This window comes from Cinclus cinclus, chromosome 3, assembly GCF_963662255.1.
Source record: "Cinclus cinclus chromosome 3, bCinCin1.1, whole genome shotgun sequence".
NCBI classification, from domain to species: Eukaryota; Metazoa; Chordata; class Aves; order Passeriformes; family Cinclidae; genus Cinclus; species Cinclus cinclus.
The window spans coordinates 81091027-81108335 of NC_085048.1; the positions used below are offsets into that span (position 1 = coordinate 81091027).

At 36.8% G+C, this 17309-nt stretch overlaps 1 protein-coding gene across 1 annotated transcript in view; it reads left to right on the top strand.

Annotated features, from left to right (window-relative positions):
- The window catches only part of PLD5 (phospholipase D family member 5), a 156904-nt gene that overhangs the window by 91852 nt on the left and 47743 nt on the right, over positions 1–17309 (top strand). The window contains exon 3 of the mRNA XM_062489209.1: positions 10094–10262. Coding sequence (XP_062345193.1) covers positions 10094–10262 — 169 coding nt within the window. The remainder of the gene's footprint in view (positions 1–10093; positions 10263–17309) is intronic.

Genomic DNA, 17309 nt, shown 5'->3' on the forward strand with positions numbered 1-17309 from the left:
GAAAAAAATCTCACAGGAATGAAAGGTTCATTCAGAGGGATGCATTTTGAGCACTTACAAACAAAGTATAAATTTCATTGTATAAAACATCATCACAGTGAAGGATAACCATGAGAGAAATTGTCTTTGTTCCCTCTCACAAAGTGCTTCACAAGGAGCTGGAATGAATAAGCATCTGGGGACAAATTTTTGATGAGAAATATGGGAGCTAAAGAATGAAGTAGTCGTAGAGAAGCTGGTTAAGCTACTTGAAGTTTGTCAGAGCAGATATGAGCTCCTGAAGGGCTGTTGTGACCCCAAATAAATTTCTGTCATATGGAAACGTTGATGTGGCATCCTTTGTATACAATGAATTTTTTTAATAAGATGAAAATGCAAGCTGTTTTCCCTCTGATGTTTTTGAATACTATTGTGAAATCACAATCTGAAAGGAAGTGCTTCTGACACGTGATAAGGTGCTGAAGAGTTTTGTGGCACATTTTAGACATGATGAGGACAGGGGCGTATCACAGACAAATTTTAGAGCTTCTTGTCATGATTTGTCATAGCCTAACAATAACCTAATGGAAGTGTCTTACAGAAAGCCCAAATATATACAAGGAACAGATGGCAGTTTCTGTTCTTAGTCTGTGTCCATTAAATAGATTTCACACATATCCCTGGGGCTTGTTGTGCATAAAGAGAGCCATGAGCAGAACACTGCAGCGTTTGACCTCTGTATTGTGCTTTCTTGCATGTGAAATTCAGCTACAGCGTGCTCTGAAATGAATGATGGTTAGTGTCTAGAGACACTAGTGTCTGTTGCTTTCTTTGACATAAAAGTGCCTTGGTGTTTAATTTGAAAAAAAAAATTGAGTAACTCAAACAAGAGATTGTGAAATAAGATTTACTTGAACATAAGATTTACTTAAACCTTAAGAATTTTTTTCTGATGAAAATATAGGAATTATTCCATTTTAAAAGGGCGCAAATCAAAGCTCTGACATCAACCAAAGAATTACACAAATCTAGAAATGTGGTGTATGATAACTTTCTATTGATTATGAATTTTGAAAGGTCAACTTCCGTCAGAACATGAGGGTAGTGAGATGATGGCTGTGTCAGTTTGGTTCAAATAATGTCTTTTTGACATTTCTTGTGGCCTTATCAAACATTCCATTTTTGCATTATGATGTTTTGCAAATGTACTTATCTTTGTGCTGAACTTCTAGGTAAATGTGAAGGTTGTGCTATGTTTCAGCTCTGATTACTGATTACACAGCGCAGTGGGGCTTCAAGAACTGCCAACACAGGCTGGATTTAGCTAGTAATGATCAATCATCTGTTCCTGCAAGATTTCACCTGAAGTTAAATAGTGAGATATGACACCTGAATGTTTCCTAAAATGGAACTCCATTCTGTGTCTGGGAAATTCAGATGTAGTTGTCACTATTGCAGCACTAAGTTGTCACTGTAATTCTTCCCTCGTGGAATGAAGCACTGATTCTCCTAGATGAAGATGGGAAAGCTGGGACAATAAAGCATAGCATTGGAATAGCGTGGTAACTTTCCAGTCAAACCAGCCTTAACTAAGTCTGTGGTTAACTGTTGTTAATTTCAGGTTTTGAGATATTTTATTCTTCATGAATTTATATGCAGAATTGAAATTAAGAGCAACACAAGATTGCTATTTTATAGGGTTTAGCTTTATTATATTTTTACACTTCCCTTTATTAAATGTAGCTATGCTTGCTTCTGATTTGATGGCTTGGCTGCTCAGCTTCATAATGTAATTTTCCTTAGCTGGTGTCAAAAAAATTTGATCCAAGTCATAAACAATGCAATATTTATAATTATTCCATAAAGTATTTATATGTTCTGGCATACTAGGTCTTTATCTGTTTGATCTGAATATATATAAGTGGTTACAGAAGGTATAAAAAAGAGGACAAATTGTTCTGAGATTTGTATGTTCAGATGTGTACCTGAAAAATCTTCATTTACTGAATTGGTGAGAAATGCCAGACTGAAGTCTAGAACACTAAACTCTACATGTTGTCTTCTCATTAAATTGAAAGTCAATTCAGTAAACTAAAGATTTTTTTAGGTTCTCTGCATTTTTATGATGATAGTTCAATCAGTTAGAGAGCAATTTCAGAGTCTCAGCTGTTGATACTTACTAGTGATTACAAGTTTCAGATTTATTTTGCTTGTATATATAGACTTTAACAATCAGACAAGTTAATTTGCTTTTGAAATAATTTAAAAGTATCTAATTTAGGTTTTCTCAAATAGGGATGGTAATGCTATGGTTCAGGCATAACACAACAGAGCTAGAAACCTGAGGCAAAAGCACACAGTATTTTATTCCAAAAGGGTCTTTATATGTATTTTGTCTGCCTCTTTTCATTAGATTCTAATTTTTTTCCTTCTTCTATGTGGGTTTTTTAATTGAGTCCTAATGATGTTAAATAGTTTTATACAATGGAAACAGCAATCTTATTTAAACATCTTTGTTTCAACATTTAGAGAGCAAAGGGCAGTTGGTAAGGATTATGGATATGTAAAAGTGTAGGAAAAAGGTCAGTATTGAGTGGACTGTTCTGCATAATTCACAAGAAATCCTAAGTCTGCAGAAACCCTATGAAAAGTCCTAAGGCTGCTTAAGGCTCTGTGCTCATTGTACTTTTTTGATATGTTTTCTTCAGCTGAGGTAAATATCAGTCATGTCTGTAAAATAAGATCTTTCATGTTTCCTATTCATTCTTTCTTGTGCTCCTTTTTCATTTGATACTTTATATGACTGCTGTCTTGGTTCCAGTATTAAAATGATCTTGGCAGGCTAGATTGAATTTCCAACTAAGGTTCAGATTTGCTTTGACACCAGGGAAATACTGTACCTTAGCAGGGTGAAGTGACATTGTGAAACATCTGGTCTATTCTTCCCCTCTTTTGCATGCAGTTTTGCCTTTGGGAACTGAAAGTTACATCTGAAATGCAACTGTGAAAACTTCATTTTATCACCTAAAATGTGTTTAATTAGAAATCATTCACAGGCTTAAACCTTGGATGACTGGTGAATTTGTATAGTGAATCCTTCTTTTGAAACTTTTGTGCTTAAGGTGTGTTACAACACAGATATTGTGTTATTCGTCACAGACTTTATTATTGGTAGATTCTTCTGAAGGTGATGGTTTCAGAGGGAGGGTATCATCCTTTTCATACATAAGAATCCATGGGGCAGTCCAAAGAGAAGAGGTATTCCAGGAGTGCTTCTAGTTATTTGACCTAGAGGATTGAGTCTAAACTTTAACTGGCAAAAACCAATATTGTTCCACTGACATAACTGCTGACTGAAAATCTTATTTTCTATATTGCACCAACCAAGAATGTGGGACGTAAAATCTGCCAAGATTAATGGATGTGCTGTGCCTGTCCGCATGCTGTATTTGTCTTCTAGACATTGTGATGAATGGTCACAAGAACAATTATGTGGGCAAAGCAGTAACGAAGTGATCTTCAAGTTGATTATTAAAAATACAAAAAGGCCTAAGTGGTGAGGAGTTAAAGTATGTTTTGAAATATAGTTATCATACTTCAGTTACTTCTGTGGACTGGTAAGAAGAAATGAAAATAAAGTAAGTGGAAAGAAGAGGCAGCTGTAGAAGGGGAAAGGTATAAGTTCTAATTACAGGAATTAACTGGTGTGCTTAAGGATATACTTCAGTGAATACTTGAAGTTGGCAGGGCTTTTTATTCACACTCTTGTGCCACAGCCACCTTCTGCAGCTGCATATTTAAAAGGATCAAGCCACTCACTTGGCTGAGGAGGCCTATGTCTTCTGAGTCCAGTCACACATAGTATTCACAGAATTTCAGCCTCTGTTTAGGAGATCTGTCAAAATGTTTGCAGTAGGTGCAGGACAGCTTAACCAGCTCTAGCTGCATGTTACTGAGCAAAGCATCTGTGTCTCTTGCATTTGTGATGTAAAATGCTGGGACCCTTTCTTAGGTCAGGGTGCCCTGGTGCCATGCTGGCCCATGTGAGCAGTGTGAGTGAGGAATCACTGACTGACTCCTGTGATGGAGAGCAGAAACCCAGGGCCAGTGTGTCCTCTTTGGCTTAAGGCAGCACAGCCTTTCATTTTAAACATCACTCTAGTCTGTTCTACTGCATACATGGAAATATTCAAATGAAACTCTGTACCTTGCATGTCTGCAAAAAAAATATATTTAATATCATAAAGCTGAATTTATCTGCATTCACTGCAGATCTAATTCAAAGAATAATCTTGAATAATCTTCATCATCACAAGATTTTGTCTGTGGGCATCAAGGTCTTCATGACTAAAATTCAAAAAGCAGACAAGTAAATGCCATCAAAGAGCTTTCATAGCATGCATGTGCTCAGGCACTTGCACACATACAAAACACACACCAACACACATATGTGCCCCACCAGCTGAGACTGTCAGTGTGAGAGGACTGTTACAGAACCTGTGATACATTCTCAAATGCTAATAGTCTAAGTGCTTTTGAGTACTGAGCTTGAGTTCACAGTCCATTGTAAATTCAATCTTAGTTGCATTGCATTTCGCTTTTAACTCTGGTGTTCTGTCTTGAATTCCCTATAATGGGTCAAACATATTTTATTTGAAATTGAAATTCACAGCATAAGTCTGTGATAGCATATTTTGTAACTTCTCATACTGGAAGGATTAGATGTAATTAATTGCAAAGTAAATACTACATGCAATGCACAGTTTGATTTTTCTTTACTGGATGTACCATGTAATTATCTAAATACTCTGGATACCTTTATGCTCCAGTTCTGATCTCAAAGCAGACTTACTGCACTTGATCTTCCAAATCATTACCACTGTCTTTTAAGTAGAATATCCAAATATAGTTGTGTTATACTTTCTCTCTTTTGTTAGGATATTTTCTCTGTGTACCCAGAAAGCAGAGTTTGTTTTGCTTGTTTTTGAAATTGTAACTGTACCCTGTCTAGAAGAGCATTTCTTAATCCCTTCAGAATCAAGAGCTGGAGCTGTTGATCAGTTGAGAAGGTGCTCATGGCCAGGATGACAGATAATTATTAGATCCGAGGGCAAAGAATGGTAGAAGGGATATGATGAAGAAGGATGTGGAGGGTTTGAATGCGAGCATGGTGAAAGCTTTCATTGAAAGCACTGGTTTGAGAAAGATGGTAGGTTTTGAATAAACATTAAGATTCTGGTTTTATAACAGAAGCACAACTGGAACTCTGTGAGTAGTAGATGGGGCCCTTTAGGCCAGGGGATGGTGATTGCAGGGCTTCTGGGTTAAGAATGAAAGAAAAAGCAGTCAATAGAGGGTATCTTTAAATAGGACCCTAGTGTAGGGGCAGGATTCACGTACCTTTCTGAATTATCTTCTTTTTTTTTCTCTCACTTGTCTGAAATAGAGCAGCGTTATGTCAAAGCCTTTGTTCATCTTTTGTTTATTGTCTCACAAATCATTGCAGTGTTTTCTTACTAAGTTTCTTCCCTTTAATAGTGAGCAAATACAGATAATGTAGAAATGCTCAAGTGCATATGACCTGGGTTTTCTTTGGTGGATGGCTGTGGATTGAGACAAACTTGAGTGAATAATGTTCCAGAGTTTATTGTTTTTAATATGGTGTGTACCATAAAAATAAATATTCCTTTTATACTGGGAGAATTGTCAGAGCTAAATGACAGAGCTATAAATTTTTGCCTATAGCCCCAAATTTTTCAAGAGACAGACATATAGCATCTGCCTATTTTCACTGTCCTAGCCCTCTCTACTTTAATTAACCCATGTGCTAAATTAAGAACCACTGATTCCTTCTGAGGAACAAATTGGTGTGACATCAGAAACAAACCTTCTTGCTTTCTGACTGAAGAACTGTCAAAGATTAACAAGAATCCTAAACCGCATACAGAATTCACTTGGAATTGCTAAAGGTAAGTCATAGCTGAGCTCAGAAGAGTCTTATTATTGAGGTCATGGTCTATTCTGTGGTAGGCATTAAATACCATTCATTGCCCCATGTCTGTAAGCTAAGAGGAGCTTGGTCTCACTCTACCCCTTGTCTCTCTGTCTAACTTCGCAGAAATTGTGTATCATTACTTTCTCAGTCTGTATGAGGTAGTTTTGAGGATATTCAGCTGTAAAACTGAAGAGGCAAGTCTATGTTGGCATTATCAGATGAAATAGAGCACCAGGAAATCAGAGAGGGGAAGGACATCTTCATTCAACAGGTGTAAGGTTATCTGCTAATGATTTTGAGGATAGTACATAGTACATGAGGATGTACCATAGTACATTTGTGTTTGGCTTTGTTAATATGCCGTTTTTGCAGACCTAATTATGTCACTATGTCTAACTTTCCTCAACATCTACGAATGACCTTCTGTCCTGGAAGTTTTTGTAATACTGTATTTGAAGAATCTCTTTGTGGGTCATATTGGAACAAAAATGAAAGCTAAATTTAGCTTTTATTGGTGGAATTGAGGCTTCCAAACTCAAATTTTTGCACAGCAGTTTTAACGAAACTCATCTTGACTAAGCACTGGAACTTTGTGCTAGACAAAAAGGGAATATTATAAGGGTGAAATCACTTAGTATAAAAACTTAGTGCTTGGCTTTTTGTATTGCTTCTGAACTTTGTGTTGGGTATTTACATTGGAAATTTATGGCTAAATTAGTTTGTTACTAAAGAGAAATCTACACTCTGAAAACAATGTTTTAACTAGCTAGATGAAATGTCTTTTTTTTGTTTGTTTGTTTTATTTTTGCTCAAGAACACAAAGTTAGAATCATTGAATATGATGAGTTGGAAGGGCCCCATCAGGATCATGGAGTCCAGCTCCTGGCTCTGCACAGGACATCCCAAGAATCGCATCGTGTGCCTGAGAGCATTGTCCAAACCCTTCTCAAGCTCGGGCTTGGTGCTGTGACCACTTCCCTGTACTTGCTATTTGGTAAAACAGAAGAGTAGGAGAAATATTACCAGATAGCATCTATTCTGAATAATTCTGAGTTTTGTTAATTGGAATGCATTTAACTTCTACTGGACAGCCAAACCCAAACTATAGAATGGCAGGAGCTATGCAGTCATGTGTGTTATTTAGTGCTGGTGCCATAGCCTGGTGAATGCTATGCAGATTTAGAAGCTGCAAGATGTTCTAGTGAAGAGCAAGTTCATTCCAGTAGTCAGGACAAGCTTCCTTGCCAAGAGGCACCTTGTCCTTGACAAGGGTCATTTTAGGAGGAGTTGAATTCCTTATTGGCCAGTACATTTTCCTTGTATACTTTCTTTGAAAAAGTAAAAGGTTTTAATGGATGAGAAATGAGGAGGATCCCAACTTTTGGGCATATCTTGATGGTATCTGTAACAAAATGTATGTGAACAGCAATGACCCACAACTCTTCCTGTGTTATAGCTTAATGTACACCTAAATAATGTGAAGTCAGAAATAAACATGTATGTGTTTGGCTGGGTCAGGTCCATCATCTCAAATATGATGATTTTTGCAGATATAGGGGATATGCAAAAACCTGACTGGATAGTGTCCTGATCAACCTGCTGGCATTCACCCTTCTTTGACAAGGAGGGTTGAACTACATGACCTCCAGATCATCTTAGACTTTCTGTGGCAGGGTTAGGTTTTTGGCAGCTTTCAACTTGCCAGAGAAAGACAGGAGAAGTGGAAGTTAAGCTAATGCTTTCCAGTGAGACACAAGTTCAGTAAAGCCTATAGGAAACATTGCTAAAAGCCACTGGAAGTGACTGTGACAGATTCAGTCCTATCAGTTATTTTGTGGGCTCCTGTGTAATTCATTTGCATGAGTTCCACTAGAAAGCATTGTGTGTGTCAGGCAGTATTCTACTGTTGGGAAATTTTGGTCACTACTTGTTCAAGGGAGTGATGTGCACTTCTAAATTCTAGCTAAAGCAGAACTGCATTTGACATTATTTTATTTTTGAATAATTATTTGATATTAAGATTGTCTTTGAAGCATATTCAGGATAACTCTTTCCTATATCTAGGTGTGATTGAGCTGGGAATGAAAGATTTCAGAAAGAAATGCATTCATTTCTGATCTTTGCAACTGGATTTGAGGGGGGATTTCATGTCCTTGTAGAGATCACTTTATCTTCTCAGCTTCAATTTCTTGCTCTTTGAAGGTGGCCATCCTACAACTCTTCATAAAAAAGTTCTGGAAACATGGGAATGGCAAGAGTTACAATATGATTGGTAATGCTGACTATTGGAAAAGTACTGGCCTTCAAGGGATCTAACCAAAGTTTTATGAAATTCTGTAACAGGATTATTGGGAAAAGTAAGGCTAAACCCCTGAGTGTTAGAGCAAAATAGTTAATTTTGAAGTGTTTTTTAAAAGGCAGTCAATTTTTAGAGCATTCATTATTTCAGAAAGTTTGTAACCAAGGTGGGTAGAATGTTTTAGAGTCAAATATACTTTAAAGACATTTAAAAATCTAGTTATGTTTTTAATATTTTACAGCCTATTTTCTGATTTCCATCTCCATTACTGCAATGTAGCTAAGTTTAATGTTAATAAATAGACTAGTGTGTTAAAAGTAAGTTGTGGAGAGTGTCATTGGTGATTGCAGTTCAGTAATACCTACGTTGTTTGGCAGATTTGGGGGAATAAGAGAACATACAGAAGGAGCTGTACCTGTTCTGGTTTGGGTGCTGGGATTTTTTGCCAGGTCAGGAGATTGAGAGTGTAATAATGATCACAGGTTTACTGTATCACAATTCTTGCTGGGTTTTCTTAACGTTGTTAAGAATCAGAGTACCAATCTTCAGTCTTTTAATGGGTTCACTTCACAAACATGCTTGATATTCTGAAATAGCTGTAAAAGTTTCCATGTGAACCCTCTAGGATGAACTGAATCAATAAATATACTGCACTAATCTGTTTTTCTAAGAGTCAAAACATGTGCAATTCTCTTTTACCCTGGAATTTTGTAATAACGATTTACTTAAAGTTTACAAATTATATTCATATTACTGGAGTTGATAATTAACACTATTGACAAACACAAAAACAGTGTGGAAATGCTCAATGTGCTTGTATATAATAGAGGAGTGTTCTCTTGAGTTCCTATGACAGCTTTCCTACATCTGGTTTGTATCATTTACAGTAGAAGTGGCAGATGTTTGGGGCATTTATATGAAAATTTATTCTCTTTACCTAAAGCCAGAATTGAAGAACTTGTTTTACTGTATTTCATTTTAAAATTCCTCTACTCTGTGTACAAAGAATCTTTACCTGCTGCAATTTAAGGAAATCTAGCAGTGAGATGGTGTGCTGAATGAAACACATCATTTCCCTGAAGCAGAGGAGCAGGTTCTAAGCTGGCAGTTTACTACAGTGCTTGTTCGGCTTCCTGGATGTGACTGTATCTGTATGCATTTATGTACTCTAATTTGAAAATGCTTTGAATACTGGAGAAAGTAAAATCAAAGAGCTTTCCAAATAGAGCAAGAAGCTAAAAGGTTGTAATTCTTTTTTTAACCGCTGGGTCCCAGTTAGAGCCTTACACAGGTAAACAAAAGCAGAAAAATTGAGTAACAGAGCAGTTGTAAAGGGAGAATTCATAGGTAGAGATGGCAATGTAATAAAATGTCAGCTCTAAAAGCAGACCTAAGAGAATGCCAGGGAGTGTACTTCTTACCACATTCCTTAGTGAGAAGAAAATATATTTGGAGATGAGAGTGGCAAACCAAGAGGAGATTGTTTCATTCTTCCCATCCTCACCTTAAGGACTGATTCCCACTTACTGTGTTGCGAGAAATAACCTTTTCCCTGAGTAAGCCAATTTTGCAGAGCTTTGAAAGCTTAATTGGCTTTGCTGCATTAGCAGTAGGTCACTTCTGCCCTTCTTTGTTCTGGGAAGTGTGGAGCATGACAGTCAGATGCTTCAGGGAGAGTTGCAGAGTAGCACACTGCTGAGAGCCTCTGGGAGCAGCTGTTGAACCCCAGGCCCAAAACCTGAAGTTCTTTACAATTTGGAACCTTCTAATAAAGAAAAGTGCTTTTGTTAAGTGGTTATTTTTTCCTTATCTATTCTCAGGGTTGCTCTTGTGGAAAATATTCCTGAAGGGATCAACTATTCAGACAGTGCACCATCCCATTTGTCTCTTTTCCAAGGCTGGATGAATTTGCTTAATATGGCTGAAAAGTCTGTTGACATAGTATCTTCCCAGTGGGACCTCAATCACAGTCATCCATCAGCATGCCAGGTATGTTCTAGCCTAACAAAAGAGTGAGACCTTAACAGTCTGTTCTTGTTGTCAAGCTATTAATTTTACAGAATTAAAATCCTTCCTTGTAGCAGAACTATTTGTTTGGGTAATCTAAAAGAAAACATTTTCTTATGGGGATTTTCCTACCAATACAAAAGGTTCTGAGATCAGTGGTGTGCTTGGACTAGATAACACTCAACATATACTAATAGCACTTCCATCTTAGGAAAGAGTCATTGTGTAACCTTAAGAAAGCTGTCAAATTGTATCTATACTAGCACATCCACCTATTTGGGAATATTCATAAACCTGTAAGTTTATTTTTTAGTTGGTGCTACTGATGAAATAAAAAGGCAAGCATGTGGATTAATTCCCCAGCCAAATAAATGGCTAGAATTACACTTGTAAAGAACAATATCATATCAGATGATTCACAGCTTTTCAAAATTAATCTTGGGAGGGAGCAGTGTTCAAGATTTCTGCAATTAAAAACAGCATGAAAAATCATAAATCATAGTGAATAAGGCAGACATGCATTACAGTGATTATGTGCCAACAAACACTTCATTCTTGAGAGCAATCCTCTTAGAAATATGGTCAAGATAGGTTTCCGTTTAGCATCACTTGTGAAACTAAGATAACAAAGAAGGGATGGGCTGAGAGTTTCTCTTCTTTTCCACTAGATAGATTGTTTGCTGAAAGAAGCCACTCAGCTGACATGAAATGGGGCTAAAATGACAGCCAGGTAACTGTAATGGATCAACTCTCATGTACCATGCCATAAAATCTTGGCTTTCCTTTCTAGTTCTCTTGATGATGTGCAGTAAAAAATGCCTTTTGGTCGATGATAGGCAAATCCTGGTTTTCTAACCAACTATATTCTGCTTTTTTTCAAATAGATTGTAGCCTAGCTGAGAAGCATACATTAACTTTTCTTCAGAATAAGTTTGGTGCATGTCCCTTTAAAATACTGAAAATATAGGGTGAGCAGATGAAAGTAAAATGTAATGCAAACCCTTCATTTTAGAAGTCTTATAAATATTGGAATATGATTTATGAATAAATTTATGGAATACCAAAATATTGACTTTTTTCACAATGTAATTATGCAGCTAAGCTTTGTTTAAATTTATTGCCTAAATAGCTTCAAACCCATGTACTGTCATTGAAGCAGATGAATTCAAGGATATAGTGCCTTAGATGTTTCTAGGATGTGCATGAATTGATATGTGCATGAATCTTTCAAAAATATTTTGTCTGAAAAAAATCAGCATGTAATTTGCTTCAAAACTGGCAGAGCCTAACAAATCCCAAACAGAGGACAAAAAAACCCAGCAAAATTAAAATTGGGATCACAGTAGTTAAGCATCAGATCCATTGCCTTTTCCACATTCAAAGTAATTTACATTGCAAAGTAAAAACTGTTAAGATACTGTTCAGCAGGGAAAGGAAAAAGAAAAGCCAGGAAAATGAAACATTTTTCATAATATTCTACTCTAGCTATCTTCTTCTGCCTGCTAGTAGTCTTACAAAAATGAGTAATTACTTCTGCTTAAAGGCAATTAATATTCCAGTCATTTTCTCATTTGTACAGCAGTGTGGGCTGAACAGATAGATCTTTCTGTCAAGCTTGTCCATTCATGCTACAACACTATATTGTTATTGGCCAGTCCAACTGCTAAAAAATTGCCAAGAGGCAGTGTTTCTTAGCAAATTGCTGTCCCAGAGAATGTACACAAGGCTCACTCTGTGAAAGGGAAGGGAGAAAAGTTTTATCGTTACATCTGCTTTCTCCTCTCAGTGAAATGCAAGTGACATTTCAGAGAAACTTCAATAACTCTAATCTAGTAATTGTTTGAATAATAAGTCCAGTGTCCTCAAGTCTTTACAATTTGAGTTTGGGGAAATTTGCCCAGCATAGCAGAAGCGTTATGAAAGGTAAAGGGGTGAGATGCAAAACTCCCAGATAGTAGAGTGATTAGTGAATGAGTTCTAGTTGTTCCTTGAATGAGTCTTGTTTTTCAGAAACTAAGAACATAACCATTTTCCATACAGACCCACATCCTGCTGTATAATTAGCAATTTCCATTTTATGAATATTCAAGTCATATTGGAGAGCAAGGTTCTCCACAAGAACACTTGAACAGACTTGGCTTTTTGAAGGAGAAAAGCAGAGTTGGCTAGATTTCTTTTTCTCACTTAGTTACAAGGTTTCACTGCATTCTCTGTATATGTCTGTGAAGTCACATACATAGATGCAGGCACACATGTACACATATGGGCAATATACATATTGAAGAAAAATACAGCTGGAAATTCTGCAACTTTGTATACACACATATATATATGCCAAACATATGTGTCACCTGTATGTATACGTATTTTCTATCCTGTCCAAATGTATGTTGGACATATGTAGATATGTATACACCTGCATATATAAAATTGCAGAACTTTCTGCTGTATTCTTTTTTATTTTTGTTTGTGGGTGTGTTGCCTGGTGGCCTTGACTCTTGCTTGTCTGAACTTTGTTGTTATAAATCTCAATAAACATTCATTGCCAACTGAGCTGTCCAGGTCACAACAGTCACGCTCAGTCATCTGAGATGATGAGTTTTGCTAAATTGGATTCTTTAAAAACAGACACATGATGAGGCATTGTTTCTGTGCTTCAACAGATAAAGCAGTCAAATAAACAAATATTTGCTTGACAAAATAGTGAGTTCTCTCTACGCTGCTTTCCTCATTCAGAATAAAATCCACATTTTTTGGCAAGTTTGTATTGTCAGATGTGTGTTTTCAAGATAGCAGCAGAGTTGTCATGTAACAGCATCAAGGTTTTTGTGGAATGTGAGTATGTGACTCTTCCTGTGGTAATCTATGTTTAGAGATATTAGAGGAAAACAGAAACATATTTTTTGAGGATGGCTTTTGATTCATTTTCAGTGAAAAGAGAGAGGTGAATATAAGATCATGCCAGTTCACAGTTTTCACAGTTCATTTCCTCTGGCTCATCTTGTGTTTTGAAACTTTAATATAGAATGACCTTTTAGATTTCCAGCAAGTCCTTCACAAACTTCAGTTTGTTTTTCACAAATCAGAATCAATGCCATCATGACTTATTAATATTGCCATGTATATCACATAGTTGTCCCTGGATGGACATTTGGATAAACATAAGGTGATCAAGGGTAGATCTGCATCTGATTTCTACAAGTATCACATAAAAAATAGATACTTCTGATTTTATTCACCAGCCTACTGTGCGTTTCCCATATGGCTTGGTGGGAGAAGTCCTCCATCCATCTGATACTCTGTCTCACATAAGGCAGCTGTCCAGCTTGGTAATGAATCTCTGATAAGTCATGAGTCACTCACGCATGCACTGCCCACAGAGCTTAAGTGATTTGTTTGGTAGAACAAATGCTAATTCAAGAGCTTAAATTCCCTTCCTTGAAAATTATTAAAAAATGCAAGTAAGTACAAGGAAGAGGATGTCTCCAAATCTAGTGGGTCCCAGTGGAAATTAGATAGGATCCGCTATAGAGATCTATAAGCTCATGTTTACATAAACATCTTTCCTCTTCAGGTGGTGGAGTTTCCTTGGTACTGACTGAGGCATACAAAATAAATTCAGTGAAAGCAGAGTTTTAAAATGAAAGCATATTCCCTTCCTTTGCATTAGCTGTTTGGTAAGAAGAATTGAGGAAAGCATTTCAGTTTCTTTGCTCTGTATTAAATAACAGCTTTAAAAGTTAGGATTTCTTGACTTATCTGCTCTATTTGTTTCTGCCAGCATGCTATGGTTTTTAGTAATGTTTTAGAAATATACCCAGAGGCTTGATTGTGGGAAAACTTGGGAAAAAAACAGTAGAAATGTATATTAAAAAAACAGAATAAAAGTCTATGAAATAACCATTTTTTTTCTGTGGGATTAAAATATTACAATTTTCTAAACTGTAGGAATTTATGTTACTGAAGAATACAATAATGCAATTTGAGAGTCCTTCAGCAAATACAGCATTTTCATGTTTGTATCTCCCCATTTTATTTCTAATGAAGAACCTATGCTGGTAGAGACAAGAGCAGACATGGGAAATCAGCCAGGCTACGATCAGCCTGTCTAGAGTCTGCCAATAAATTGCTTTGGGTGAAATTTCATTACCTTTTGGTAATGAGAACTTTGGTTTTTTTTTTTAATTCACCAGTTTTCTGTGACAGTTACAGTTGGGACTGATATTTGAGATTTATGATGGTTTAAAGCTACCATGTGAATGTAATTCTTTTCATGTGATAAAATACTTACTACATTCTATTTTGTCACTTTCAGTAAGTGGATTTTCAAACAGTCCAGCAAAAAGTGTAAGAGAATATTTTATCAGGATAAGCAGCTTTCTGGTGGTATTGTTTGTTAAAATGCAGTTATTTGCTATAAGGTAGCCACAGTTTCGTAGCACTTGGCTGCTCCTGTTTCTCAGTCTTCACAATCTGTGTATATAGAATTTCTTCTGATCACTGTCACGTAGTTGTGCAGCAGCCTGGTATTGTTTCACAAAGAGAATGTGATCTGAATGACAGCATAAGGGTTTGTATTCAATAGAAATATTTCAAATGTTCTGACAGCAGTAACAAAACATTTCAGACCTTCCATCCCATCTTTTTTCCTTTTCATAGAACAAACCAGTAAAATTGCAAGTAAACATGTCAGAAAGTGTAGAAACTATGTTTCAAATTAATATTAATGGGGAAGAAGTCTAGGTTCTCCAGCAGTGTGGGAAGAATTTCTAGTAACCCTATTTACTTGAGTATGTACTTGCTTTGAAAATTAAGTTGTGAATTTTTCATAGTTTGGTTCATCAAGCTTAAGCCTTGGTGAGGGTATGAATGCCTGCATAGGAATGATGCAGTGACAGGTGAGACAAAGGGAATTCTTTCCAATGTTGTCACGGGTGGTGGTTTTTATGTACCTGTAAAAACACAAATATTTGTGGTGAGCACACTCCTGGTTTTAACCATCACTACTTAGAGATGCTTTAAATGTTGAATCAATTTGAGGTTTTGCCATTTATAAACATAGTTGGAAAAAAAAAAAACCAAAACATAATTGAATAGCTTGTGGTGTCCTGGATGGGAAAAGAAATGCATTTTCATAGGAGATGGTTTCATTGGAATGCAGGGCTGCACTCCAAGCAATCTGTGAACCCATAGGATGGGCTGTTGAGCAGGCAGCATGGCCTGTAGGAGATAGCTGTGTTGGTTACCTCAGGGCATACTAATATCAAGGAAAACTCAGGAGGTGCTGCCAAGTTCTTTTTTGTCCAAACTACAATAATATAGAAAGTTCAGGCTTGTTTATCAAAGCTTTTATAAATCATATGTAAATATAATCTCCTGCAGGTAGAAGTGACAATAATGTCCAAAAATAGCTACCGTAGGGAAATAAAATTAGGAGCCATCCCCTGAAGCAATTCATTTTATGAGTTTTAGACGTTAACTTCCTAAGCTTATCAGAACAGTTAATGCATTAATTTGTATTGATAATGATAATCATTTTCCATCAAATTTATTAATGCATTTTCCATATTTATTTCTGTATGCCAGAGCTTTCTGCTGTTCTTCTAGACAAAATCAGTTTTTACAAATAGCCTAAACAAAACTGGTGTTTTTCTGTCTACCAAGTAAATTGAATGAACCCAGAGAACCTGAGTAGCTTTTTTCTACTTACATGTATGTCAGTTAATATGCATAATGCAAACCTTTTAATCCTTGAATTTCCTGGCCGACTTTTGGAAAGATGTAGCTAATGTAAACCAAAAGTTCTGGTGTTTCCAGTCGGGGAACCCATATGAAGCACATCCAAAGGTTGGCTGAGCTCTGACATGCTAGGAGCCTGATGCTTTGGGGTAGCTGGGGAATGGGGCAAAGCAAGGACTGGGAATTTAGCAGACAACAGGGCAGTAACTACTGACTGTAGCACTTGTATGAGAAACCCTCTTGGAGGGAGCAGGGCACCCGGGAACACTGGTCATTGCACCTCTGCTCCCCCAGAATCATGCTGGAGCAGCTGCATCACTCTGTATGCAGCATCCATCTCCTCCACATCTCATTAATTCTTACATTCTTTGTAACATCTGCTCTCCTTCTTAAAAAGACCCAACACAATCTCTGGTGTAAGAATTAAGGGGTCTTTTGAGCTTGATGAGGTGTGTGAGGGAAACCCACTCCTTGACTCAGACAGCAACTCGGGATTCTTGGGTGTGTGAGTTAAAGTCATGGATGGCATTCCTTACATATGGAACCACTTAATCACCTTGAGAAATGCTGAATCTGAGTAAAAGAAGCATTTGGAACTTCATGCAAAGAATGTTTTTGTTTTCTTCTTCTGTTAGCTATTCTTCAATGCTTTCACTATGGCAGCACTGTGTTCCCTGCTAAGTTCTTGTGAGCCTTGGGATGAGCAGGGAGCTATACTATGGATTTGAGTGAGCAAGCAGGCATACTTTACAAAAGTAAAACAAATAGTAGTTCTGTTTCCATTGCAGCCTCTGGCTGATTGGTAATTTTGATAAAGCTATGTTTCAGGGGGATGGGTATTTTTATTTTGCCACATATATTCAAAATAAGTGAATAATAAAAAATAGGTCTGTACTTCAGACAGGGGAAGCACTATCCCAGCAAGGCTCAAAGTATCCATTTGTTTTTGCATTTACAGGGCAAATTTCTAGGCTTTACACTGTGTGCTGATAATGGGTTCTCAATGTGCGGGGGAGGGCTTTTGTCTGAGGTTTTATTGGTCAATGCTGCATTGTATTATATAATCCCAAACTGTTCTTTTTGGTAATTTTTGTTGAGTTGAGAGATCCTTTAAAGATTCTTAGCTTGTGCAGAGGATTATGTAACACGTTTCTGTGAAGAGCTTTATCTTCTCTACCTGTTTGTTTGAAAGTTCATGTGTAGCTGTTGCTTTTTTTGTTTTAGGTTTACCTTGAGGCAAACATTATATTGAATCTAAAGAGAACTGTGTAGGTAGAGTAGGCATTTTGT